The 26091-nt window shown below is 45.1% G+C and overlaps 1 protein-coding gene across 1 annotated transcript in view; it reads right to left on the bottom strand.

The window, feature by feature from the left end:
• Positions 1-26091, bottom strand: part of Vat1l (vesicle amine transport 1 like) — a 140188-nt gene that overhangs the window by 106254 nt on the left and 7843 nt on the right. Inside the window, exons 2-3 of the mRNA XM_005318452.4 lie at positions 10077-10206; positions 3646-3861 (exon numbers count right to left, since the gene is read on the bottom strand). Coding sequence (XP_005318509.2) covers positions 3646-3861; positions 10077-10206 — 346 coding nt within the window. The remainder of the gene's footprint in view (positions 1-3645; positions 3862-10076; positions 10207-26091) is intronic.

Genomic DNA, 26091 nt, shown 5'->3' with positions numbered 1-26091 from the left:
AGCGTCCCCCTCCAGAAATGGAGCAGGCCTCTGTACACAGCCTCCCAGGCACCGCTGCCTCGCTGGCAAGTCTCGTTAAACGGAATTGGCAGCAAAACCCAGTGACGTTCCTGACATGAGTCCCATGCCACTGCTTATTTGGTTACTTCCCCTTTGAGGGGACTCTGAGCCAATTTTCCAGCAGTTTCTGAAGATTCGATTAGTGGCATTACCATCCCAGCCCATCTGGTCCTGCTCTAGTCAGGGCAAAGCAATGGGTTCAGAGTTGTGACAGGACAGTGGAGGCATCTGGGCAATTCAGGGACAGCGCATCCTGCTCTGCACTGAAGTTCTTGCCAATGCCAAATTAAAGCTCCCCAAAGTCACAGCGGAGCTTGGCATAACTCACTTGCTGTCTGCAAATTCCCCATCCCAGGAGTCTTGGTGCCATTAGGACCACACACTCTCTGTATAAACCCGATTTAGGCCACTTTATCTAAATTAGGCTTCATCTCTTGTCATCTCCTCCACATCGGGTTAGAATGAAGAGCTGGGCCATCGTCTCTCAGCTCTTCTAAACGTCCGTACTTAGCACGAGGTAGAGGTTGGATAAATACTTACTAAATGAAAGGATAAGTGAAGGAGTGAACGATCCATGTTCTCCCAACACCCTGGGCTTCTGAGTGGAAGGGATGATGGGTTTGGAATTGTCACATCCGGGAACAAATCCTAGCTCTGATATTTGCTCCTGGCATTTTTTGCAGGCCTCGGTGGTCTCTCCACAGAGACAATGGAGGGTGGCATGAGTTCCTGACATGAGTCCCATGTCACCGTGGATGTGTTAGTTTCCTTGCCACTGTAACAAATTGCCACAAGCTTAGTGGCTCTGAAAGATTTATTATGTTACCATTCTGGAGGTCTGAAACTCAAAATGGGCTTCATTTGGCAAAAATCGTGGTGATAGCTGGGTTGTGCTCCTTCTGAAGGCTCCAGAAGGGAATCCATTTCCTGTCTCTTCTATCATCTAGAGGCCACCTGCATTCCTTGGCTCATTGCCCCATCCTCCATGACGGAAGCCAGCAGTGGAGCATTTCAAGTCTCTGACTTTTCTGCCTACTCCACCCCCATTTCCACCTTTAAGGGCCCTTCTGGTTACGCTGGGCCCAACTGCATAATTCAACACAGTCCATCTCCAGGTCTTGCCCTCCATTACATCTTTACTTCCTTTTGCCATGTACTGACAGGTGCTGGGCATCCAGATGTGGAGGTGTGCAGGGGGCGTTACCTGCCTACGGCAGCAGCCATGTAGCTGGTGGCTGCACTTCAGAGATCTAACAGCAGCAAAGGGAAGCACCATTCCTCTCCAGGGTGTCACAGATAATATATAGAAATGTACCCAACAGAGGCTCCCGCCACCATAAGAACAGTGGCCGGGCATCCTCTTGGGAGGAATTTGATTCAAACCGAGGGGACTCTGCTCTTTCCACCCTGGGACTCCACTTAGGACTCTCTCATTTTTGTAACAAAGTGTCCACCCAATACCAGCTCAGTTCAGTGTTCACATACATGGATCTGCAATGGTTATGGCTAATGGTGACCCTGCACTGCTACACACCTCCTCCAAATCTTGGTGGGAAGACTGCTGCTCAAGAAGACCCCCTACCTGAGAGAGAGGTGGCCCAACTATACCTTTAACCTCTGTGCATAGATTAAGCCAGACCATATCCTTTGGGCCTTAGAGTATTTGCTCTCATTACATTTTTCTTTATTTTGATGCTATTGGACTATGGTGGGAATAGAGCATAAGGAAAAGATTCATGGAAACAGTTGCATTTATTACTATAACAATTTCAATGAGGCTATCCACTGCCTTTCAGCACATATTTCTTATAGGAAACCCCACAGAAATATTATTCCAGTGTCACAAACACAGTACGAGTTATGGCTTTCTCGGCTCTTCTAAAGGTCTGTACTTAGCATCATGTGAACACAGACTCATGTGGAGGACAATTTTTCCCTATTTTCGCCACCATTAGGAAGACTAGACACAAAACTGTCCCTTTGAAAATACCTTTAGACACCATAACCTGAATTATATGATTAGTTTACTTTCCTCCCCTCTTGCCCCTCTCCCCCAGTTCCTTTGCCTGTTTTATATCTCCCTTCTTATTGTTGATAGTGTCTGTAAGCCCAGAAGAAGGCATGGTAAAAACTTCTGTTATTGCCAGGATTTTTTTTCTCTATGTGAAACCAATACCCCTGTTCCTCTTTGTTCCAGAAACATACACACAAGTGGAAAAATAAAAAAAATTTAAAAATGAAAGTCATCAGTGCCAAGGTATAGACACTGAGCATGCAGGACTGAGTCCAGCATCGGGGCAGAGTGGGGAGCTTATGCTGAGCCTATGAGAACACTTCTGCACTCTGCATGCTGAGCACGCTGAGCTTGTAAATGCCAGTGTTCTAAATGGCTGGCGTGCTGCTCGTAGATTGCTGGAACCGAAATCCATTTCTTTTCTAAGGGATATTTAGCTTTTATTATGTCTTTACTCACGGTCAAAAGACATCAGCAAATTTGCTAAATGATTGAAGATATTCTTCTTAAGGCAGTCCTAAGCTTTCATAGCTTTGCCTTCGCGGTGTTGAACGTGAGCTTGTTTTCTTAGAAATGAAAAACAGAAATGTGCTTGACACACATAAGGTTTTGATAGCTGTAAAAAGCCATGATTTTTTAAAAAAAATCAATGTGAGCAAAATCTCCAGTGAAAATATCTCTGAGATAGACTCCGTTGAAAGAGTTCATCTCTGAGTTCATCAAACCACAGAATCACCAACTCTAAGAATGTCAGAACCTTCTCTTTTGATCTCGACATCCGGTGTCTAGAACATGGCGAATGTTTAATAAAGAAGTGTCAAGTTAGTGAGCAACACTTCCTACTCTCAGAAAGCCTAGAATTCCATCCCAACCCCTGCAGACTGGTGGACATACTGCCCTTGCCATATGGGGACATATGACATACACTGACTGGCCCGGAGACAGTCAAACCAGTGGAGAAATTTCGGCCATCCCCCAACTCCAGAACAACGATTTCTATTTCTACTATTTGGTCCTTTGGCAAAGACACATCAGAGAGATGATACACAAAGTCCACTTATGTGCAACTGTTCTCATGGGTGTACTTGGGTTTATGTGCAATTCCCAGGGTGCCAGTATAATCTCTGTCTTCCCTTCTCCCACTCAAGAAAATATACCAGAACACAAATGAATGAAAATGTCAGTAAGGTGGGTACCATCTCAAGTCCAGTGCAATTTACTGAAAATTTTGGCAGTGCCTTCGAAATGCTTCCTACATTATTGACGAGTCATCTCACGATGACTGACACAACATTTCATCCTGATTCTGTGACTGAGAGTGCTTCTCCACAGAAACCAGCTCAGAGACCACTGTATCCTCACATGCCACCTGGGAGAGCTTCCTCACCTCCAGAGAAACCATCTATGATGGTGTCTACCAATGCAATCATTTATTGAGGCTCTGCCATCCCCGAGGGACCCCCAGAGCTATAGATGACTTCCACTAAGGCCTAACTCGCACAAGAACCCAATCTTCAGTTGGGTATCAGTCCTCTTCCCTATTTGACCTTGAGGAAACTGAGCCAACTTACCACTCCACCACCAGCCGAATGCACAAGCACAGACATCCCCTCCCGCAGGTTGGCCACTTCGAAGAGCATCATGTATGCTGTGACGAAGTTCATGGGGAACGCGGCGGCCTCAGAGAAGCTCATGTCATCTGGGATCTTGTAGACAAACTCCACTGGTGTGCAGACCACTTCAGCCCAGGCGTTGTAATTGACAAAGGCCATGACACGGTCCCCGATCTGGGCACAGGGAAATACAGGGTTAATGAAGGCTAGCTCATGACAGAGGGCCTAGGAGGACTAAAACATTTGGAGCTGTCCATGGTACATAATATCATTATCTTTCTTCCTAATTCATATATTTGGGACTTCCATCCAAATTCTTCTGAGTTCAGTTGCCTTTTACTCTTTGATGAAACAGATAACTCTTTAATAAATTTGCAGGAAAATCTCAAACTACTATTCAAGTTTCACAAGTTATGCAACTTATTGGCAGCTCTGGATACCTGCCTCATCCCTAGAACCAGGGAAGCTGGGAGGTTGAGGACCCGTTCTCTCCTTGAAATTCTGAACATCATTTAGGGGGGCAGCAAGAGGCCAGAACAGTCCTGGCACATCCAGAGAAGGGAGAAGATAACACACCTTGCCCCTGGCCAACCTGTGCCCTTCCTTTAAGACTTCTAGAGAATTTCAGTCCCCATAGTCCAAGATGAGAGACTGACAGCCCCGCTGGAGAATGGATTTCTACTCAGAGGTTTTTCCATGTGCACAATTCATCACAACAGAAAAGCTACCATTTACTATACGATAATAACACACCACACTCTGTGATCTTCATTTGATGTCACTTGCTCAGTATACATGACAGCTTTATGGGATACTGCCCCCAATAACACATAAGAAACTGAGACTGAGACAGGTTAAGTCTCTGGGCTACAAACAACCAGCCTAAGTCCTGTTGAATTCCAAATATCTTCTCATGACACCACAATGATCCCCTGCCAGGATTACTTATTAAGCCCCTTCTGTTCTTGGGTTCTAGGGACTGGAGATACAATTATAAATGAGGTACAATTCGTGCTTTCAAACTGTTCACATTCCCTGAAAATTTCATGTGGCAAGCAATGTGGGTGACAGGGCTTAGAAGGCGAATCCTTTTGGAAAGGATATGTTAGTAGAGAATGAAGCTGTGGTGGTGATATTCAGACAGTGATCCAAAGATAATAAGGTCATACTGTGTGTGAGTGGGGGAGAGTAGATGGGAGCCCGGGGATGGCAGAGTCGCTTGGAGGTAAGCTCCCTGGCTCTCTGGGGATTGGCCAGACTGCCAGTTCTGTGTACTTTGGAGTAGGGTTGCCATAGCCTCGGTGTGCCTACAAGGACCCACTTGCCATCCAGCCTGGGAATGCTGAAGCAGAAAGACAGCTCACCAATCCTGGCATCCCTCACACCTGGGTCATGAAGAGTTCAAGCTGATGAGACAGGTGTGGACAGCGGCAGTAACATTATGTGTGAGCCTGGGCATCTCCACTCCAGGTGCCAAGGCAGACCATCAGGGGCCGGGCGGCTGGAGTTCTGGAGAGACACCTGAACCACAGTAGCAAATCACTCTGCCCCAGTGTGTTTGCTAGCAACAGGATCAGGGCCAAGCCTGGTCGGCTAGCTCTGAAAGTGGCAAGAAATTAATCAGCATGGTGATCTGACAGCTGGGCAGGGAGGCGTCTCTGACTGCCTCCTGGAGTCTCTCCTCCTCATCCTGGGAAGTTTGGTCTCCTCCTGTCCCAAACTCTCCCGGAGGCTGTGGATGGGAAGAGTTTGTGGATTTACCTGTGTGCTCTCTGTGGCCTGGTTCCCAGCTGCTGCCTTCTCTCCCCCCTCCCCAGCCCATAAATAACCGGGAAACTCAGATACTGGAAGGGGGTGGCCCTCCACCTTGACAGTGGCATTAGTCTGTCCCAGAGAGGGGACAGCTAAGAACATCAGCCTAAAATGACAAAGTGGCGGTGTGGGTGGGAGTTAAGACCACCTGAGAAAGGGAGGTGCTCTTACCTGAGGCAGGTATCCAGAGCTGCCAATAAGTTGCATAACTTGTGAAACTTGAATAGCAGTTTGAGATTTTCCTGCAAATTTATTAAAGAGGCTCAGCCCCGGTGCCTGTCCAGTACCCACACCTGCCTCTGCCCTGTGGCCATCTTGGAAACCACCCCCAGGAAAAGCCTAGAGAGGTTTCTCGCAGCACTGGGGCTCTGGGCCTGCTTCTCCTGCATCTGGCCTTCCCTATCTTCCTTCATTGAGGCAAATCTTTGCGTTCCTTCAACACTCAGCTCAGATATCCCCTTTTCCCTGATGACCCTCCTTCCCACAAAGCCAGAACCAGCCGCTCTTTTTAGCATTTCTAGTGTTTGTATGTATGAAGCGTGTCCTTTGTGCTGGAATAAGTATGTGGGCCGTGTCACTGTGTTTTATCCTCCAGCAATCCTACGTGGTGATACCTTTATCATGCTCCCTCGGACAGACTGGGAATCGAAGCTCAGAGTAGCTGAGAAACTTTCCCAAGACCTCACAGCTGTAAGTGGTGAACACAGGACTTCAACTAAAGTTCGTCCCACCCCTTAGGCAGCCCTTTGTTCTTGTGCTGATCCTTGTCAGGAGCTATCCTTTTACGTGATTGGCTCTCTCCTCTACAGAGTGAGCTCTCACAAGGCAGAGACTGGGGCTTTTTGGCCCAAGGATTCTCAAGGCATGGTGCAGTGCTTGGTTTGTAGAGAGAAATGGATTGACGATTGTGAGCAATTGACCCTGGTCTAACTTCTCTAGGGGGTTGGGGTGGTGTGGGAGAATAAGGGCAGTTCTATTCTTCCAAAAGTCTCAAAGGAAGTGTCTCTGAATCCACAGGGAAAATCACTGTCTGGCCTTGCTTAGAACTACTGGGGCAGGGCTGCTAGGAGCTACTGATATTAAAAATGATAAGTGACATTTACAGAGAATCCAACATACTCCTGCATCTGGGCTAAGTGCCTTTCTTTATATGACTTCATATAATTCCCAAAAGAACTCATGAAATTCTTGAACTTCATGAATAGTCATAAACTATTATGATGATGGGGAAGTTGAGTCTAAAGAACAAAACTGGAAGAATTCCAGTCCAGATCTGTCCCACTCCAGAGCTTTTAATTGGTCCAACCAGACCCCTTCTTCTTCACATTGCCAAGGGGGATGTCCACCTTCCCTGGCCACCAATGCTAGTGTGAGGCCTTTTCTTACTTCCCAGGAAAAGATCCAGAAACTATCAGAAACATTCCACAGAGCTCAAGCTCGAAGGCACAACATGGGCAAGGTCTCCTTTCCTCCCAAGGGGGTATCTTCAGCTAGACACGTGTTCTTGCTGAATCCGAGGGGAGTCTACAGTGGCTCTGGCCTGTCCAGCTATAGAGGCCTCAGGAAAGGCCATGAGATTGCTCATTGCAAATATTTCTGTTCAGGAAGAGTCAAGAAAACCCTAGGAATCAGCACACCTGCTGTCATCTCCTCCAAGATCCAGGTGGAAGTTCAACCTGCCTTAATCCTCTAGGGACAGTGAAAGAAATGTATTCTTTTTCACCTGAGATAGTGAAAGACAGTTTTATTTTCCTTGTAGCTTAGTATTTCTCTTCTACCACCATCTAACAAAAACATAAGCCTCCTTTGACATAGTTCTGCAATGACCCCATCATTCAGATGAGTGGACGTAGATTATACAGGCATTTAAATGGAGGCAAAGAGAGGTTAAATTCCATGCTCAAGGTCACAGAGCCAGAGAGCAGCAGGGCCAGACCTGGAATCCAGATCACCTGACTCCAGATACAAATAATTAATTTATTAAACCTGAGATCAATGCTACAAAAAACCATAAAGTAATAGGCGGATGCACAACAGGGGAAGCTATGAAGTCTGAGAACATTAGTTGAACTCTTTAGGTCTCGGTTTTCTCAGTCCTAAAATGGGTATGTTAATAAAAGGGGTGCGTCTTAAGAAGATGTTTAGCTAGAGTTAAGAAAAATGAGGAAAGAGCAAAACATGGTAACTCTTAAAAGCAGACCGGTTCCTCATCTCATGGAATTCACAGATCACCGATCAAAGGTTAAACAAAGACTCACTCTGTGTCATGAGGTGGAAGAACTAAGGAACTGAGAGAAAGGAGAAGCTGTCCCACCAAGGTGTGTCCCTATCCCCGAAGGTCAGTGATCAACTTCTCTGCAGGGGTCTGGACCAGATGGTAACCAGGGCGCACACTGGCCTCCTCTTCTTCACTCAGCGCCACAGAGCAGCAATGGCCTCGATGGCAAGAGAGTGAAATGAAGGGACAATGCAGGCCGACTGACCACTCCCAGACTGACGCTCATTCCTGTCCATACTCCGGACCACAAACGTGGCCAGGCCACAGCCTCAACCTCCGAGTCTAATTATATAATATGTACGTAAATATTTAACCGAGTCACCGTATTGTTTATTTCTGCTAAGAAATGGAAATCACTCTTGATTTGCGTGAGTGAGCTGAAGCTATTCCTTTACTGCCGGGCCTCTGGTGACAACTTTTCCATCCTCCTTTACAACTGATCAGAGCAAGAGAGCTCTCCAGCAGGCAGGCTGCTGTGCTCTGCCTGGAACTCCATCCCCAGCATGACTGCAAACCTTGAAATCACACAGTGCGTATTAGTGCAGCTTTCTCCCACATCACCCTCTAACTGGGAATGTGGAGGCGGCTTCTTTTATTTATTTCTGGGCAAAAAAAAAAAAACAAAAAAAACGCATTGGTGAAAAGAGAGTTTGGGGGTGCATTTGATAGTAAGAATCCAGGGCTAATGAGAAGATAAATCATATTTAGAGGAAAAATAGACATCAACAAGTGTAGTAAGTTAGCCCTCTACACCGAGTCTAATAACGCCCCTGTTCGCTGTTTTCTTCTGAGATCACCGGTCATTTATTCCGCGGTTATTTATTCAAGGACTAATAGAGTGAGTAGGAAGGGCTTTCCTTCTAGGTCATGTGTAGGAGTTAAGAACAGGTAATCTCCTAAGGCAGTTCTTTCAGGGAGAGAGAGAGTGTGTCTCTGGTTATACTGCTTACCTAGGGACAGAAAATGTAAAAGTCATGTGAAAGAGAGAAAGAAAGAAAGAAAAAACTCATTTTCTTCTTTCTCAGTATTTTTCTACTGTATTATCTGGAAGCCATTGACCAGAAAGTGATAAGCAGGATGAGATTTCTGGACATTCATTATAAGGAATTTGAGGCATATTAATATTTTCAGAATACAATGAGGCTCAGATCCTCTGAGACTGAGAAGCAGACTCCAATCCACCTGAAGGGCACTCTGGCAATGGACTTTATAGGATGCACCTTCAGTTCTTTCTCGTATTTAGTGCTGCAGCACTTGGGGGTTGGGTTCAAGGCTGAAATTCTAGGCATGTAAAAAGGCTCTGGTGACAAATCCAGGTCCTACTGCCACTCACTACCCTTCTGACCTCACAGGAAATTACTGAGCCTTTCTGACCCTCAGGGGTAATCATGACCTTTACCTTGCAGGGTTCTACAAGATAACTTCTCTATGGTTCTGGTTCTGGTGGCTTCTCAGGTATGAGATCCCTCCCATCTCCCCTGGGAAGACTTAGTTATGACTGAGTGCTCTTGTTCGTGATTTGCATTGATTTTTCTGACTCCAAAATATTATAATTTTAGGCAAGTGATGTGTCCATAGTGTTGAGTTTGTATAGATCTTATTCTATTTGCTTTGCATAATGGTAGAGAGGGTCATGCATTTTTCACAAATTTAAAAAAAAAAAGTTTTATTATGGAAAATTTTGAACATAAACAAAAGTGGTCAGAATAACATAATAATAAACCTTTTTTACCCACTGTCCTCCTCAGAAGCCATAAGTCCATGGCCAACTCTGTCTCATTGTCAAGCACCCCTACTCTTTGACTTAAGATCTCTTCATACCCTTATTCCTATAGTAGTTAAGGATTTATAAATGATAAATGTGTATGTTGAATAAATATTTAAAGGAACCAAATTATAAAATACAGAGGTTATTCCCCACCCCCCTCCGGAATGTTTGGGCTTTGTAATTTTGAGCCCAAGGTAATGGTAAATGGCAGGTGGGGCACGGAGCCATGCCCCTTAGCTAATCCAAGTCCAGACACTGATTCAATAGCTGCATTACATGAAAAAAGGGGAAGAGGAGATTCATGCTGCTCACTTATCCAAAGTACTACTAGAAGCAACCAAAACAGTACACGAGAGAGGCATGAGGTCTTTGGAAAGTCCTATCGCTACCAGCGTTGTTAATAAAACTGAATAATAAGATGACGAGAATAACATCAGGCCTAATGACTCCAAGCATGTTTCCACCTAATCCCGTATTGTCTCCCTGGATTCCAGAGGGAGATGACTCTTTAAGGCAGCGTCAAAACAATACCTCGTATCCCTTCACGCTGTCTCCCAGAGCTTCAACGATCCCAGAACACTCGAATCCGGGCACCAGGGGAGTCTTGGGAGGGTTGTCAATATTCCCTTGTCGCACCATCAAGTCAATGAAGTTCAAACCACTGCAAACAGCAAACGGGAAAAGAGAGAAATGCAAAATGAGATTAATCAAGCCACCAAAACCCAGCACCGGCCTGGCTTTTCTTTTCTTCCTCTCTCCCCACCTTCTCTCCCTCCCTCCTTTCCTTCTTTCCTTCCTTCCTTCCCGCCAAAGCATCCCTCATAGTAATGCCACTATGTAAATGTCACTAATAATACAAAATTCAATTATCTCTACACAGAGAAGTAGTGCTTTTTCTGACGGTGAAAATAGCTCCCGTTCCTAATTCAAAAGAGCCCCTTTGTTCTCCCTCGGAGTCTGTTAACTCTTATTTTTAAAAACACATATCGACTAGCCTGGTCATTAGACACCCGAGCACTTGATCAAGGGTAAAAAATGTACTAGCAACTGTTTACAAGCAGACACGTGGACAGCGGCCAGACACCATGGCCACCAGCCAATCTGTGAGTAAGAGAGAAAGAGAAAGGAGTCCTAATTTTAAAAGGCCTCAAAATAACCAGGCATCTCTCCTCCCTCACGGCACACACCCAGGCCAGCGCTGTGCAGAAACAGGATGGTGCCTGTGAGCCATCAGGAGGCTGTACTCCATTCTGGGCAGGAGAGAGACTCAAAGAGGAGAGATCAAAGGGGTGTCCCGATGGATGCGGGAAGACTGAAGTGTCTGCTTCAAAACTCCAAGCTTCCTCTGGAGGAGAGATGTTATAGGGTATTTTCTATTAACAGTACTTTTGAAATAAGGAAGTTATTAAATATATCAAAGTCATCTTTGATAGATCGATTCCAACATATCTTGATCCTTGGATTCCAAGGATGCTACCAATGATTTTATTTTCTAGAACTACTATTGGGGATTGCACTTAGCACCTACTTGCTAGTCACATGGGGGAACACGTCCCATCCAACTTGCATTTTTCCAACAGATATGGTTCTAATGTGCTTCTTATTTTCATAAACCTCCATCTGAGAAAGACTTGGGTTAGAGAAACCAAACTCTTTCAGTGCAAGCCAGGGCTCATCAGCATCTGGCCACAGGTTCCCTTCCACGTGAGGCCACCTAAACTATTTTTAAGCCTATCTTGCTCCTTCTTTCCCTGTTCTCTCGGGAGGAAAGCATCCAATCCTACCTACCTGTCCTTGCTCACTGATCTCATCCACACAGAATGGATAAAGGCAAGAAGGATGGCTTTAAGGGTGGGTTCAAAGCCACCACTGTCTCAAAGTCTTGCTGAGAGTGAATCTGCAAGTTTCACAGGCTGCCTTAGCTGGCACCTCTCCTAAGGGTGCCCCCTTGAAAGCAGCTGCAGACCTTGTATTGCTTGGCTTCCAGAGCACCTGGCACAGAGTGGGCCCTGAATAATCAGTAAAGTTGATACCTAAGTAACGTCTGCTGGATGAAGAAATCGCCATCCATATTCAAAACTTTGCCCTCCCAGGTTAAACACGAATTCCTTTGTCACACATATATTTCTGAAATGCACATGTGGACTTACAAAGGCCCTACTTTGGTGGCGAAAAATTATTTAGGTCATTTATGCACCAAAATATTCTCTAGTAAACAACCTGGAAGAACAGAGTACAATTCCCGACTCGACCACTTCAACCCACGTGACCATGAACCTGGGAAAGCAGCTCAGCCTCCCTGTGCTTCGGCTTCCCATCGGTAAAATGAGGGTGTGGCAGCCCCTGCTTCCAGGGCTGTGAAAAAGAAGGGAGGGACGCATGTAGCCCCGCACAGTCAGGGTGCACAGTGGGAGCCTTGAGATGCACAGCAGCCCTGAAGGAGGCAGGAGCTGTGTCCTGTTAAAAACGGCTGGAAACCCTTTCCGAGCTGGACAGCCTTTGGCTACCTGTCACCCTCAGTGCTGTGAACCCGCCCCTTTCTATAAAGCGTCACTGCAGAACAACCCAAGGAATTTCTGTGGCCCAAAGCAAACACTCCATCTCTTCCCATGCCTACTTTAGCTCCCTGTGTTTTCCCTCATGTGAAATCTTGGGGCTTCCCCTCCTGATGCGGAAATGTCAGAAGAAATCACTTCACAGGTCTGCAAATACGGCCTCCCCTGGAGAAGGCTTCACCCTAGGGCATCACGCTGCCCAGTTGGGCCCTCTTAACACCATCAGCATGAGCTGCTTCTGGTGGCTGGAAACAGCCAGCCAGCCACTTAGTCTCCTGGAAGAGGCCTAAGGCTAACTTGATAGAAGCCAGTGGCTTCCTGTGGCCTTGATTAATCAAGTGTTGGGCAGCTCCACCAGATCTTGGTGAATGCCACCTGTTTTTAAGAAGCAGGCATATTCTGAGAGATGGGGATGGGACCGTGCCATCTGCTTCAACACCAAGGAAGGAGGCGAATGATTGGTAAGGTTGTATCAGACCCCCATCAGGTGCCTTTCTCCTCACTACAGCTGGCATTTGCTGAAGGGTTAGTTTGTGGCAGAAACTGTGCCCAGGACTTTACTTTTGATATTTAGGAATCAATAATACTCCTGTGAATTCTGAATCAGCGAGCCCATTTTTCAGATGAGGAAGCCCAAGCACACAGATGAAGCAACCTTCATCTTTTTTTTTTTAATCGTTGTTCACAACATTACAAAGCTCTTGACATATCATATTTCATACATTAGATTGAAGTGGGTTATGAACTCCCAATTTTACCCCAAATGCAGATTGCAGAATCATGTCGGTTACACATCCACAATTTTACATAATGCTCAATTAGTAATTGTTGTATTCTGCTACCTTTCCTATCCCCTACTATCCCCCCTCCCCTTCCCTCCCATCTTCTCTCTCTACCCCATCTACTGTATTTCATTTCTCTTCTTGTTTATTTTCCCATTCCCCTCACAACCTCTTATACGTAATTTTGTATAGCAATGAGGGTCTCCCTCCATTTCCATGCAATTTCCCTTTTCTCTCCCTTTCCCTCCCATCTCATGTCTCTGTTTAATCTTTTTTTTTTTCCTACTCTTCCTCCCTACTCTGTCAACCTTCATCTTAAGATGTGCTTAAGGTCACATCTTCAGAAAATGCTCAGGTCGGGATCTGAACCCAAGCCCAGTGTAAACTTGACCCCCTACACAACAATCTTCTACTGGTCCCAGAACTGGGTGATCTCTCCAAAGCTAGGAATGGAGAAACGCACAGTAAGAGAACAACTTAGTCACACAAAGGATGTTGGATGACAGAATTGAACTGGAGGGACTTAGCTGACCTGAGCGTTGGGGAAACCAAAGGGCCAAAGCCAGTAGGAGGAGAAACTAAACTTAAGGAAAAACACAAGAGGTCACAGTCCACCCTACAGCTGTATGGGGGACAAGTGGCCAACTTCCACTGTGGAGTGACCTAGAATGGGAAAGTCCAGCCCTGGCCTTGGTGAGGCCAGCTCCATTGTGCCTCCTGCCCTCTGTCTCCTTTTAATACATGTGTCTTTACCATGGAATCTCTTTGCATGGATTAGAAGAAATAAACCAAAGTACCATAATTCAATTACCTCCAATACTCCATTGGGACATTGTTAACTTTTTTTTTTTCCAAACAAAATAAGTAACAATGTTTAGCAATATTAAGCCAAGGTCACACAGACAACAAAGCCTATAGGCTTACACAGAGATCAAATGGTTCATTTTCCCACCACAACAGAAAAACACAGGAGTCTGTCAAGCTCTCCACCTCCACAGTGACAGTTTCCAGTATTCGCTAAGATAATTTGATTTTTAGCTGAAAACTTCCGGGGGTGGCCATGACTACATCTAGTGACTCAGGAGCATGTGGGGGTAATCTTCAGACACCTCTCTTGCTTAATTTGTATACAACTCTTGAACATTTGAGATCAATGCAAACAAAATAGCATTGGATAGTACTTGGCATAATGTTCTGCTAGGTGATCCCATATTTCTCAAAGATTGGTATGATTTTAATTAATAAGACTTTTATTTTTCTTCTTCTGTTACACTATTAGTCAGAGGCTATTTATAAAGAGTTATTATTGAGATGAAGCATCCTGAAGGAGTAAAGGCAAAAATTTGAGAAAAGGACCCTTGGGGAAGGGGAGGATTCTAAAAAGGAGGAGGAATCTGCAGGCATGTGGCAGAAGACACAGGGAAATCGGGGTGGGGGGGGTCAGTCCTCCTAATAAATAACACTTTCTCACATTTGCATAGAAGAGCACAGCTTACAAGAAGCTTTCGTACAAATCTCATTAAACTTTGTAATGACTCCAGAAAAGCAACAGGTGCAGATGTTATTGTTCGAATTAAGGCGTGAACACTAAGACCCGCAGAAGATGAGTGACTTGCTAAAGGCAGCACAATTAGTACGTGACAAAGCCGAAACTTGAGTCAGAGTCTTCAGATCCTTGCTATTGTGCATTCCATGACACGGTGAAATCTCAAATGGAGGTAAATCAAATGTTACTAAATTCAAAAATTTTAAGAGTCAGGGGCAAGAAGACCAAGAAAAACTGGTGAACGAATGTGATGTAGGGGCATGGGTTTCAGCCTCTGTTCTGCTGCCCATCAGCCAGGGCCATGGCAAAGTTTCTGAAGCCCTCCCTGTGCTCTGCGCTGTTTGCTAGATGGGCCTTTATTCTGTGGGTTCTGCTTACAACATTATCAGAACCAAAGTGCAGAGATGAAGGGTTGTGGGGGTCTGAATCGGATGCTCAGGCTCCATGGAGGAGCCAAAATCTAGCCGCAGCATCCTCACTTTGTACTTTGTACCTTTTGTTAAGGGAGGGATGTCACCTATGATGTCTCATGAAAGAAGTTCAATGTTCTCATTTTGTGTTCTGCCAAAGTCAACAAGCACTGCTCCCACCATGACCACGCTGCGTGTCAGATGCCAAATGTGGACCATTTTCACGTCCACCTTGCCCAAGATCACGGAGTAGGTACCGGAACTGAGAAGATGAGCCATGGCTACATGACTGTCAGCTCGTGTTTCTGACCCCTGGGCTGTCATTCCCTTATCTCTATCTATGATTTATAAATCATAGTACTCTGACGTGTATTCTTTGCCCCAAACTTGTCATTTGAGATATGTGAAATTTTATATGCGTATAATCTCATATGAAGACATAAATTATTTCTTTAAAGATAGCATAAGTGAATGACATACCAAGCAGTCCAGCTACAGTTCATTAATATTCCAACTTGAAATAAAAATGGATCCAAAGGAGGAGATTACCAAAGAAGAGACAAGTGGCCATGGGGAAGGTCCTTTTCTTTTATTCTGGTGAAAGGAAGGCAGGGATTGCCCACAGGAAAGAATTGTGGGATTCTTTCTATTCTATTCTTTCATCAAAGGTTGTCAATAACCTCAGCTCTAACCATAGGGATCCAAACACTGTCAGACCATATCCCCAGATGGGGACATATCACAGTTGGTAGGGTGCTTGCCTCACATGCACAAGGCCCTAGGTTCAATCCCTAGAACCACCAAAATAACAACAACAACAAAAAACCCACAATGATAAAAATCCCCTTTTTCCTTTAACTTACTTGTTTATGGACACAGATCAACAGAGCACCCCCAAATACATGTTGATCTTATTCTCAATAGAAATCCCATCTTGGCCCATCGTTGGCCCAATTAAGATGCAGATTACAGAGAAATAACCTTCCTAAGCCATTTTTTACTACTGCAGGGATACAGCTGAGCATACCATGTGTTACGATGTGTGTTCACTTCTTTATGAAGACAGAGGGAATTTTTTCCCAAATCTTAGCACACAGGCTGGCTGTAGGAAGCTTTCAGGCCTGGTCTTGTGTATACGCTGTTATGAATTTTTCTTTGTGTTAGCTGTTTGAATGCTCAGCGCCAAATTTGTGTTGATAAATTTGTTCTGTGATGACATTTGTTCTGTCATCTTACTGCTTGCTCAATTGTCACTCACTGCAACTTCTGCATCCTCTGGAATTTCCTATTTAAATATCTGATGACCTCTTACAATGGTTTTCAAAATTTACTGTGCACAAGAATTCCCCAAAAGGCTTATTTTTGCAGGGTGGGTACTGAGGATTGAACTCAGGGGCACTTAACCAGTGAGCCACATCCCCAGCCTTATTTTGTATTGTATTTAGAGACAGAGTCTCACTGAGTTGCTTAGCTCCTCATTTTTGCTGAGGCTGGCTTTGAACTTTTCATCTTCCTGCCTCAACCTCCTGAGCTGCTGAGATTACAGTCAAAACCCAGATTGTAGGGCTCTCCCTCCAAGTCCTGACTCTAGGTCTGAGGTGATGTCCCAGGTGTTACGTTTCTAAAAAGTTTCTAGGTGATGCTGAGGCTGTTGATCTGGGGCCCTGCTTGGTGACCAGCTGGTCTATCATTTCTTCTTAAGCTAATTCAAGCCCTTTTTAGAAGGAGATAGGGTAAATATTAATAGATGATCATTAGATAGATATAAAAATGAAAATGAAGAGCTCTCTCAGTGTCTTTGAGGGCAATTGAACATTTTGGTCCTAGTCCAGAAGAGGATATTTATCTTGTTAACTGTAGTCTTATTAGGTTAGATTCATCATTCTAATTTGTCCTTCTATTTCTTGGATCCTAATTCTTTCATCCAAAAAGTTGGTTCTGCCTCTTGGATTTGTATCCTCTGAAAAATGTGGTTATCATGCCATTGACTTCTGCGTCCAAAGTGCTGATAAAAATAGTGGACTGGCTGTCACATTCCTGGTTCCTAAGCGGGTTTTATGAATTCTATAGAAGTTGTCATGGAGGAAATATAAAATATAAGGCTAGCTGACATCTGAAATTTCTTCGGATCATGAGCTCTTATGATTCTATGAAATAACCTCCAAGACATGTTGAATGCATGTGTAATAAATAATAAGTACTCAGTAAAGACCCTGAGGCCTGACTCTTGGTGGGTAATGACAATCAATTCCCACCCTCCATAGTAGTAATGTCCAAGCAGAGGGGCTTCCCCTTGAGCCTTTGGATGCCTGTCGGGATCCTCATGATGGTGTGGGCATGTTGTTTTTTCCTAAATGTGCATTTCCCAACTCCAGATCTGAGCATCTCTTTAAGCTTAGACATATTCTCCTTGCCGTAGAGGTCATGAAGGACCACTACTGGCCCAATGTCAGCTTCTCCCATGAGGAGAAATGTTCAAGAAGGGTTCGATCCTTCCTGAAAGGGCTCTTCCACAGGACCTTGCGACTCTTAGAGAGGCCCCAAGAAGCCAGAAGAAATCTGAAAAACCCCATACCGGTTTTCCTAATGGTAGAGCATGGGGATAAAAGGAATTGATTTGTGGCTAGCAACTGAATGTATGATATTTACGAGGTGTTTACAAAAGAAGAGCCCTGGTGGTCCTCTACAACCAGTAGGTATCAGGCATGAGGCTAAGTGTTTTATGGGCATGATATCATTTAATTTTTATGTCACCCATAAACAATGCTAAGAGGCAAACAATACTATCCTTACTTTACCGAGAACAAAATCAAGGCACATCTAGGTTTGCAAAGTCACTATGTCAACCTAAGCAATGTAGATTCAGCACCTGTGCTCTTGAAAACCGTCCTCTGCTACTGAACTTTGCTTTCCTGTTGAAAGAGCATCACTAAGTATCCCAAGTTACATAAATGAGACCTTCTTTTAGTCAGTTTTTCATCCCTGGGACCAAAATACCTGTCAAGGACAACTTAGAGGAGGAAAAGCTTATTTGGGGCCAAGAGTTTCAGAGATTCAGTTCATGGTAGGCTGAATCCATGGCTCTGGAGCCAAGGTGAGGCAGAACATCATGGCAGACAGGCCTGGTGGAGGAGTGCTCCTCTGTGATTCATGGAAAGCACGAGGCAGAGAGAGGGAGAGGGGAAGGGGCCACAAGGAAGATGAATTCTTCCAGAATACTCCACCAGTGGGCTATTTCCTCCAGCCATGCCTTACCTACCTACAGTTCCCACCCTGTTAGTCCATCGAAACTAGGTTACTGCTTAGGTTACAGCTCACACGATCTCATGATTTCACCTCTGAATATTCCTGCACAACACAGGAGCTTTGGGGGACCCTCTCATATCCACACCATGCACACCTCTGTACTTAACTAGCACGTTGAGCACCTACTGTGTACCAAGCGGTATCCTAGGTACTGAATACCCCAGATTAACAAATTTGAAATTCTCACAGGAAAGCAAAACCATAAAAGGTGATTATAGCATGATGTGAAGAGTTCAATCATGGGTCAAAGTGGTACCTGGGTGACCACGAAGTGTGGCTAAGATACAATAGAACCACGAAGTCAAAACATTAACCTCCAGAAAGTTTCCAAAAGAATAGTCCTACTGGTCCTCTGCAACCATCAGAGCCAAGTTTACTCCTTAGCTTTGGCTTTTTGGCTCCTTCTCAAGTGGGGTGCTTGACTCAAGTCCTTCTGCCTCAGTGTTTTCCATCTCAAAAAACCCTAGGGATGTTGGCACAGATTGAAGATGACAATATATGTTGGACAGAGTAACTTGCACACAGTAGGTGCTCAGAAGTATGAGCTGCTGTTGTCGTTGTCATCATCATCATCATCATCACCATTATCATCATCTTCTTCGTCATCACATCATCACACAAAGAAGGCATTAAAGGTCAGGTTCCCTGGGAAACAGACACAAAGTCTGGTCTGCATGCAGGTCTGATAGGGAGTGTTCTAGGAAGCAGTATTTAGATCAGCGGGAGGGAAGCTGGGCTACGCAGAGATAGAAGGCTCTGATATACTAATGAAGAGATTTCAGCTCATCCATGGAAGCTTCTTGGGCTAGTATGGCCCCTTGAGTGATTCTGAATCAAAGCAAAGGCACTAGCACCCCTCCATCAACTGGTGATGGGTTGAGGCTGCACCCAAGGAGGGATGCAGTTTGGGACAAGGAGGCTTCCTGAAGTGGAGGGCAACTCCTCAGGAGAGGACGGAGGGGGGGGAGCTGTCAATAGCCATCACTCCCAGTAACTGGAAGAATAAGCATAGAGGTCCTAAGATAACACTCTGGGGGGTACATCCACCACCTGCTACAAGAGTGGTGGTGTGATTTCCCCTTTGGAGGTTTTATTCTCTTCTGGCTACAGATATTTGTCACTCACAGTGAACATTTATGGGTTCCTTTGCATGGTGGTCCCTGAGGAGGAAAGATCGAGCGTTTCTTACAACAAATTGTATGAAGTCAAAGAAGACCGTGAGATCTTTAAAGAGAGACCCGAAAGAATGAAAGAGAAATGAAGGAATTAAAGAACTCAAGGAATCAAGGAAGGGACTAAGGAAAAATAAAATGGAAAACGTTAGCAGGTGGATGAATTACCTGAATGCCTGCAGGATTGGTACACTGTTGGGGAAAAGATATATGAAACCCCGCAGTTCAGGTTTTTTACATGTTTGTGGAAAGTTGAGGTCACAGTATTCTGGGGGAGATGTGGGCATCAGGGAAAACACGGTCGAATTCCAAATGGGAAGCTTTCACCAGCCTCCTGCAGGCGGGCATTAATGACCCCGGCATTCGTGACAGCTTCTGCCAGCTCTGGGATGAACCAAACAGACCCAATGTGAGGCTTTGACAAAGCAAAAGCAGTGGGAAAATAAGGGGAGCCCTTCTTCATTCCGCTCTTGTCTTGCTGGTAATATGTTCATCAAAGCACTTGACTCCAATCCATATGGGGTCAGAGAAGCCGAAGTTGATCCATTTCCTCATATCCTGAGAACCGTAGCTTCTGTTTCTGTTTCTTCATCTCAACTGATACCTTGAAAATGCCTATGGAAATAGGCATTGATTGATCTCAGAAAATACGTTCGTTCACAAGCTTTGCTTTCTCTTTGTTGGTTTGTTCGAGCACCCGTTTTGTTATCTCAAGTCTACAGAACAATCTGCTTTGAAAGGAAAACACTCAGGGTCCAAACCAAAAGTACCTTATGTGCAAATCTCATACAGCATCTTATTTGAAGACAGACAGAGTGCCCTGGATAGATGGCAGGATAGAGAAGTCACCCGGTTCCATCCCAGGGCAGAAAGAATGTGTTAAGGGTGCCCTGACCCCCTTCTGCCCATTGCTGGTCCGTGGCCCTTGACACTGGTTCCCTCCTAACCCTGCACACCCTCCCTAGCCACTACATTTAAATAAAAACAATCTCGCATCCATGTAAGACATAGGAAATTCTCTGATGCGTTTGAGGCTTCCTCATAATCTTTACTTACTAAGTAAATACTGCTGTTGTTGCCCCCACCCAAATCCCTTTCTCCATAACAGATGCAGTGGTAATGAGGGTAATATAGTTTGGGAAATGGTTGTACAAATCCTCTGTTGCTACTGTGTCTGAGAAAGGAAATATATTCAGATCTTATGTCCAAATTAATATTCAAGACACACTTCAGTAGTATTTCCAACACAGAACGAAATAGCCAAGTAGACGTATGTAGAATATGAACATCTAGAGTCAGTTTTCAACAGAAACAGAAAAGCCTAGTACAGGCAGGTCCAACACAAGCTCTCCCTGATGCCAAAACCAACCTTTGCTGGCTCCTGACAAGGTTAGCATCTCTACGCTCCATGTTGATGGTGACCAAGGCATTGATTTCAAATGGGCACTTGGCAGTGATTGGCTGCACAGAACATGCAATCTCATCCGACTTAAATTCAACAGACCCTCTGTGTTTGGGGGCTTGGTTGGGCAGTGATGTTACAACAGAGATGATGCCATCTGTGCTTCCCAGAGTTCAGAGATCAGCAAATAAATGATTACACACTAAGACAGTTCCACAAGAGGAGGCCATTTAAGGGTCAGAGCTAGCACAGAGACAGTAGTTACTAAGTCACTTTACTGCGATCAGGAAAGAATTCTCTAGGAACAAATGTGTCCTTTGCTCCCATTCCCTGACTCTCCAGCTCCAGCCCACCTCTCCATGGAGGAAGAAAGACAGTACAGAGTGACCTCAGCTTGATTTTTCCATTCAGCCACAGAGGGGGCAGGATCATCATGGAGAAACAGTCCATTTTTGCTATAATGTGAATGTTATTTCTTAAGACATTGCAATTGATAAAAAATAATGGTTTGTAAAACAGTTGTTTCTCTAGGGGAAAGGGGGGGCGTTGAAGACTACAACAATGTGCAATGGAACATTCTGTGATGATGGAAACGTTCAGCATTCATCCAATATGGCAGCCACCGGCCACGTGTGGGTACTGAATGCTGGCAATGGGTTAGTGTCACTAAGGACTAAACTTTAATTTTTGGCCAATTGGAATCTAACTGAATTAGCCTAAGAAGGTGACAGTAGCAGAATCACTCCTACTGTCTTCCCTCTAGATTAGAAGCACCACTAGACACCTATGTTTCCACATTCCATGCTTGGACAGGGCACAGAGGGGCCGGCAAACAGTGTTCCTCTGCTGGAGAAGCACATAGGAAAACGCCTAGGAGTGACTGAGCGCTCCCCTTCCTCCACCTTCCTAGAAGGATTTTCTCTCAGTCTCACGGGGCTGGCAGCATCATGTGCACTGGGGTAATGGAAAGAGAACTGAGAAGGTCCCAGAGCTGCTTGATTGCTGTGCTTTGGAGAGAGCAAAGATTTACTCCTGGAAGGTAAGAAATAAATATGAAAGGTGAACAAAGATACAAGATTTGAAAGCCTGGGAGAGCTGGAGGAGAGCAGGGGAGAAGGTCTGGAGGGATGAATGTAGGAAAACATATTTGAGAAATTCTCTCTAGCGCTCAGGAACCCAGCTTTTATGTCTTCTAAAGGCTCCACGGTTTGACGGTACTTTTCAAAAAATGCAGAATTTGGATTTCTCCTCCAGCTACCTTAGGGAAACAAGAGGAAAAAAGACCAAGAACCAGAAACACCATTGTCCTAAGAGTGCAGGAAAGGAGAGAAGCTCTCCATAGTGTTGTTGGCTGAGGACAGAGACAGAGTCTCAAAGAGGACTGCAGCATGACAAATGCCTTTGCTATTTATTCCCTATGAAGTAGAAGTTCCAAAGGCCCTGACTATTGTTCCTCTGTGATCAGATCTTGAACCTGAAAAGACCATCTCAGGAAGGTGGCCTCTCCATGGCTGTGTGATACATCCCCAGTTCTGACTGCACGACTTTGAGCCACAGGCCCCCAGTTTGAACAATGCTGGTGAATTTAGCTGGGATGTTAAAGAGACGCCAACTGCAAAATTAATCCCACCAATCATAGCAATGGTGGGTTTAATAGCTCCCCATTCGCTGATTGAGTTAGGCACAGCATACATAAATGAAAAGCAATTTTTTTTTTCTGATCCTAGACATGGGTTCCTTCTTTTTTTAAAAAAAAAAAAGAATGTCTATAAATCGATAGATCCCTGTTTAAAGATGAAGGGTGACTGTGCTGGGAAGAGAAAGGGCTATGGCATGTGCACTGCTGAAGGTCTCATCAGAGCTCCTGGGGATCACGGGACTCACACCGCCTGGGCCGGGAGCTGCCTACCACACACGTGTGTGCGTGAAGAGCAGCCAAGTCTCCTAGGAACAACGGAACCCACCCTAAAGGGAAGAGTAGGTTTAAGAACATAAGCTTGGGTGAAGAAGTCTATGGCAACATGAAAAAAATCAGATTCTGATACTCTCCCCACTAGGAACCGGGGATTTGAATCCAGGGGTGCGTTACCATTGAACTACATCCCCAGTCCTTTTTGTTTTTTAATTGAGACAGAACCTTGCTAAACTGTTCAGGCTGGACTTGAAACTTGTGATCCTCCTTCTTCTGCCTTCTGGGCAAATGGTATTGTGTGCATGTACGGTGAGAAATTAAATTACTGAATGTAATATTTGCCATCTCTCAGGCTATCTTCCCACTCCAGGGGTTTGTGTCTAGGACAGAACAGTGAAAAGAAGATATATTTTTAAAAAAATTTTTTAAGAGAGTTTTTTAATATTTATTTTTTCATTTTCGGCGGACACAACATCTTTGTACGTGGTGCTGAGGATCGAACTCGGGCCGCACGCATGCCAGGCGAGCGCGCTACCGCTTGAGCCACATCCCCAGCCCCCCAATTGTTTTTTTTTTTTTTTAATGAAGGTGTAGCCACTGCTGGGAAGACACACTCTGACTCAAATCCCAGCTCTCTGTCTTATTAGCTATGTGATCTTTCTTTCCCATGCTTTTTATTGGTCCATTATCATTACACATAATGGTGGGATTCATTGTTACATACTTAGCTGTGTGATCTGAAGTCCTCCTACCTGTCTGATCCCATGTCTTCATCTGTAAAATGTTGGTTCTCGTAAGGATGTGTTCGAAACCCTTATATACCCAAGGCGTTCTTGCTCGGGCTATTATGATGCTAATAATGTACAAGTTGGTGATAAGAACATCCTTAAATTGACCTCAGACAGGTGGAGTCTGACTCCATCCTGTGTGGAGAAAAAAACGGGGATATCAGAACAGGGCGAGCGGAAAGACTCAGAATCAATGGGAACCAGGAGCCTGTGTTTCTAAAGACCTCTGAGCATGCCCTCAGAATTGCCTCCCACTCTCTGGAGGTGCTGGAGGGAGGCTGGGGGGCCTGGGGCAGAGTCGGGGAAATGCTGTTGGTTTTAAAATTGTGTTGTAGCATCCAAGCGGGAGGGACCCAAGGTCCCCAGGTGGGAGCCGGGTGGGAGAGCTGGGGCGAGTGTTCTTGGAATGACAGTCATCAGAAGAGGCACAGTGGGTGTTTGCTGAGAGCCCTGGCCTCCAGCACTTGGTGGAGCCAGATGTCAACAAGGAGAAAATTACAGCGCATCTTGGGAATCCGAGACCTGCGGTCCCGGCCGAGGGAAAGCAGTTATTACAGAGCACAGAGAGGGGGTGTCTGGCTGCGGGCGAACGGGCTGTGTTAGAAGAGATGGACTGAGTGCCTGAAGGCCGGCTCCTTGGTGTTTGCTCTTCCAAGGGCTCGCTCACTCAAAGACCTGCAGGCTGCAGGTCTTGGGAGAGGGCGGCTTCTTACTGGGGAAAAATGCTGGAGAGGTTGAGGTTTCTTGTTGGAGAAAGTTGTTGAGATGGGGAGGGGACCTTGAGGTCACTCTCACTCGAATGGCCACTTGTTAGATCCGGAAGGTCATATGCACTATATGGAGAAAGCCCCCGGCAATGGACTTACTCATCCTGTGAACACTTAGGGAGTGCTTACTGTTAACCAAGCACCGTGCTTAGCATCAACAGTCCACTGATGATAACGTTTCCAGAATTTCCAAGATCACCACAGAGATCTAAAAGACGATGGCCTCGACATTTAAAACAGTGCCTGTGTTACTTAATGAAATTCAATGACTTTGCACTGAGAAATGTAAGATCCTAGGATAGGAAATGAGCTCCACACACACCTTTGTTCCTGTTGGGCTGTCAATCATGATGCCTCTGCTCTCTCAGGCCAGAGTAGGAAGCAGGAGACACACACGTGGTCAACCTCAGCTCTTCATTCCCTTGGTTGGAAAGGGAAAACTCCAGAAGCTGGGATGTGATCCACAAAGGGCCAATCAGATTCCTTCCTTGAAATATGGAAATTAGGAGCAAAGTTTTGTCTCTGCACTGAGGTTTGCTAAAACGAGGCCACCAGAGGTAAAGGCTGCTATCTTTCTCAGTCCTAAGAAGGAAGCTCCTTGGCACACATAGGAGTGTGCGAGCTAACCCAGAAGAAGAGAGAGGATGAAAGAGGGAAGCTAAGAGGGAAGTTGTTGGAAAGTCTAGAAGTTCAGGGACAAATGCGTTATGATAGCTAGTATGGCTGAAATTTAAAGAGAGGGAGAGGGCAGGGAGCAATGAACAATCTCCCCCGGAAGATTTCTAAGCTTGATCTAGTTCCAGGCACACAGTAGGAGCACAGAATATCCTGGTTCCACTTTTCACTTTTTCTGTTGTTCCTGCAGGCATTATCTTGATTTCTTGTCTATGTCACGACAGAGTAGCACATCCTGTCCATGATGCTTGTGATGTTAGGGTATTTTACCCTTGGGGGAGTCATGGAGTCTGAACAGTGGACTCCATTCAGAAAGTTTTATCAAGTATGGGTGGTCTCTCTAATGTCCTGTGCCTCAGCATCGTCTCCCCACAATAATGTCTATCAGACACACAGTATGTGACACAGACTTCATTCATCAACCAATGTTAAACACGTCAGCATCATTGCTGGGCACTTTGAGTTCGTTACCTTTTTTTTCTCCTCACACACAAACTTACCCCAGAGGTATTATCATTATGCCCACATGACAGATGAGGAAACTGAGGATTCAGAAAACTAAATCATTCCTGCAAGATTATACAGAATGCTAAAGCCATGAGAGCCAGGATTTGAATCCATGCCTGTTTCACCTCAAATATTAACTCTTTTATAGCCAAGAAGCTCCCATACAGTTTGGGTGTATACTCAGCACCAGTTCAAGAAATGAACCATTATCATTTCTTGCATAGGAGATAAATATCCTGTGTTGAGCTCTGGGGACCACAGTCATTTAGAGAAGTCAACAGTAAGAAGAGCCACCCTGGGCGTGGTGGCACACACTTTTAATTCCAGCAGCTCTGGAAGGTGAGACAGGAGGATCATGAGTTCAAAGCCAGCCTCAGCAAAAGCGAGGGGCTAAGCAACTCCGTGAGACCCTGTCTCTAAATAAAATACAAAATAGGGCTGGAGATGTGGCTCAGTGGTCAAGTGTCCCTGGAGTAAATCCTTGGTACCAAAAAATAAAAATAAAAGGACCCATTGCTTTAGCTCACAGAGGGGGTTCTGTCTGGGTAAGTACTCTTCAGCATATCCCTGGCTCCAGACAGTGCTGGGGATGAGGCTCCGCTCAAGGGTCAGGAGTCACTGGCAAAAGGAGATTGAAGAAGGAAGCCAAGTGCATAGTCTTATGAAGAAAATAATACATTTGAGATGAAACAGCTCCTGTCGCTGGCACATCTATTTTGTCTCC

The sequence above is a fragment of the Ictidomys tridecemlineatus genome, chromosome 15, assembly GCF_052094955.1.
Source record: "Ictidomys tridecemlineatus isolate mIctTri1 chromosome 15, mIctTri1.hap1, whole genome shotgun sequence".
Lineage (NCBI taxonomy): Eukaryota > Metazoa > Chordata > Mammalia > Rodentia > Sciuridae > Ictidomys > Ictidomys tridecemlineatus.
Note: the sequence above shows the minus strand (reverse complement) of the source record. Positions and strands in the feature narration are given on the sequence as shown.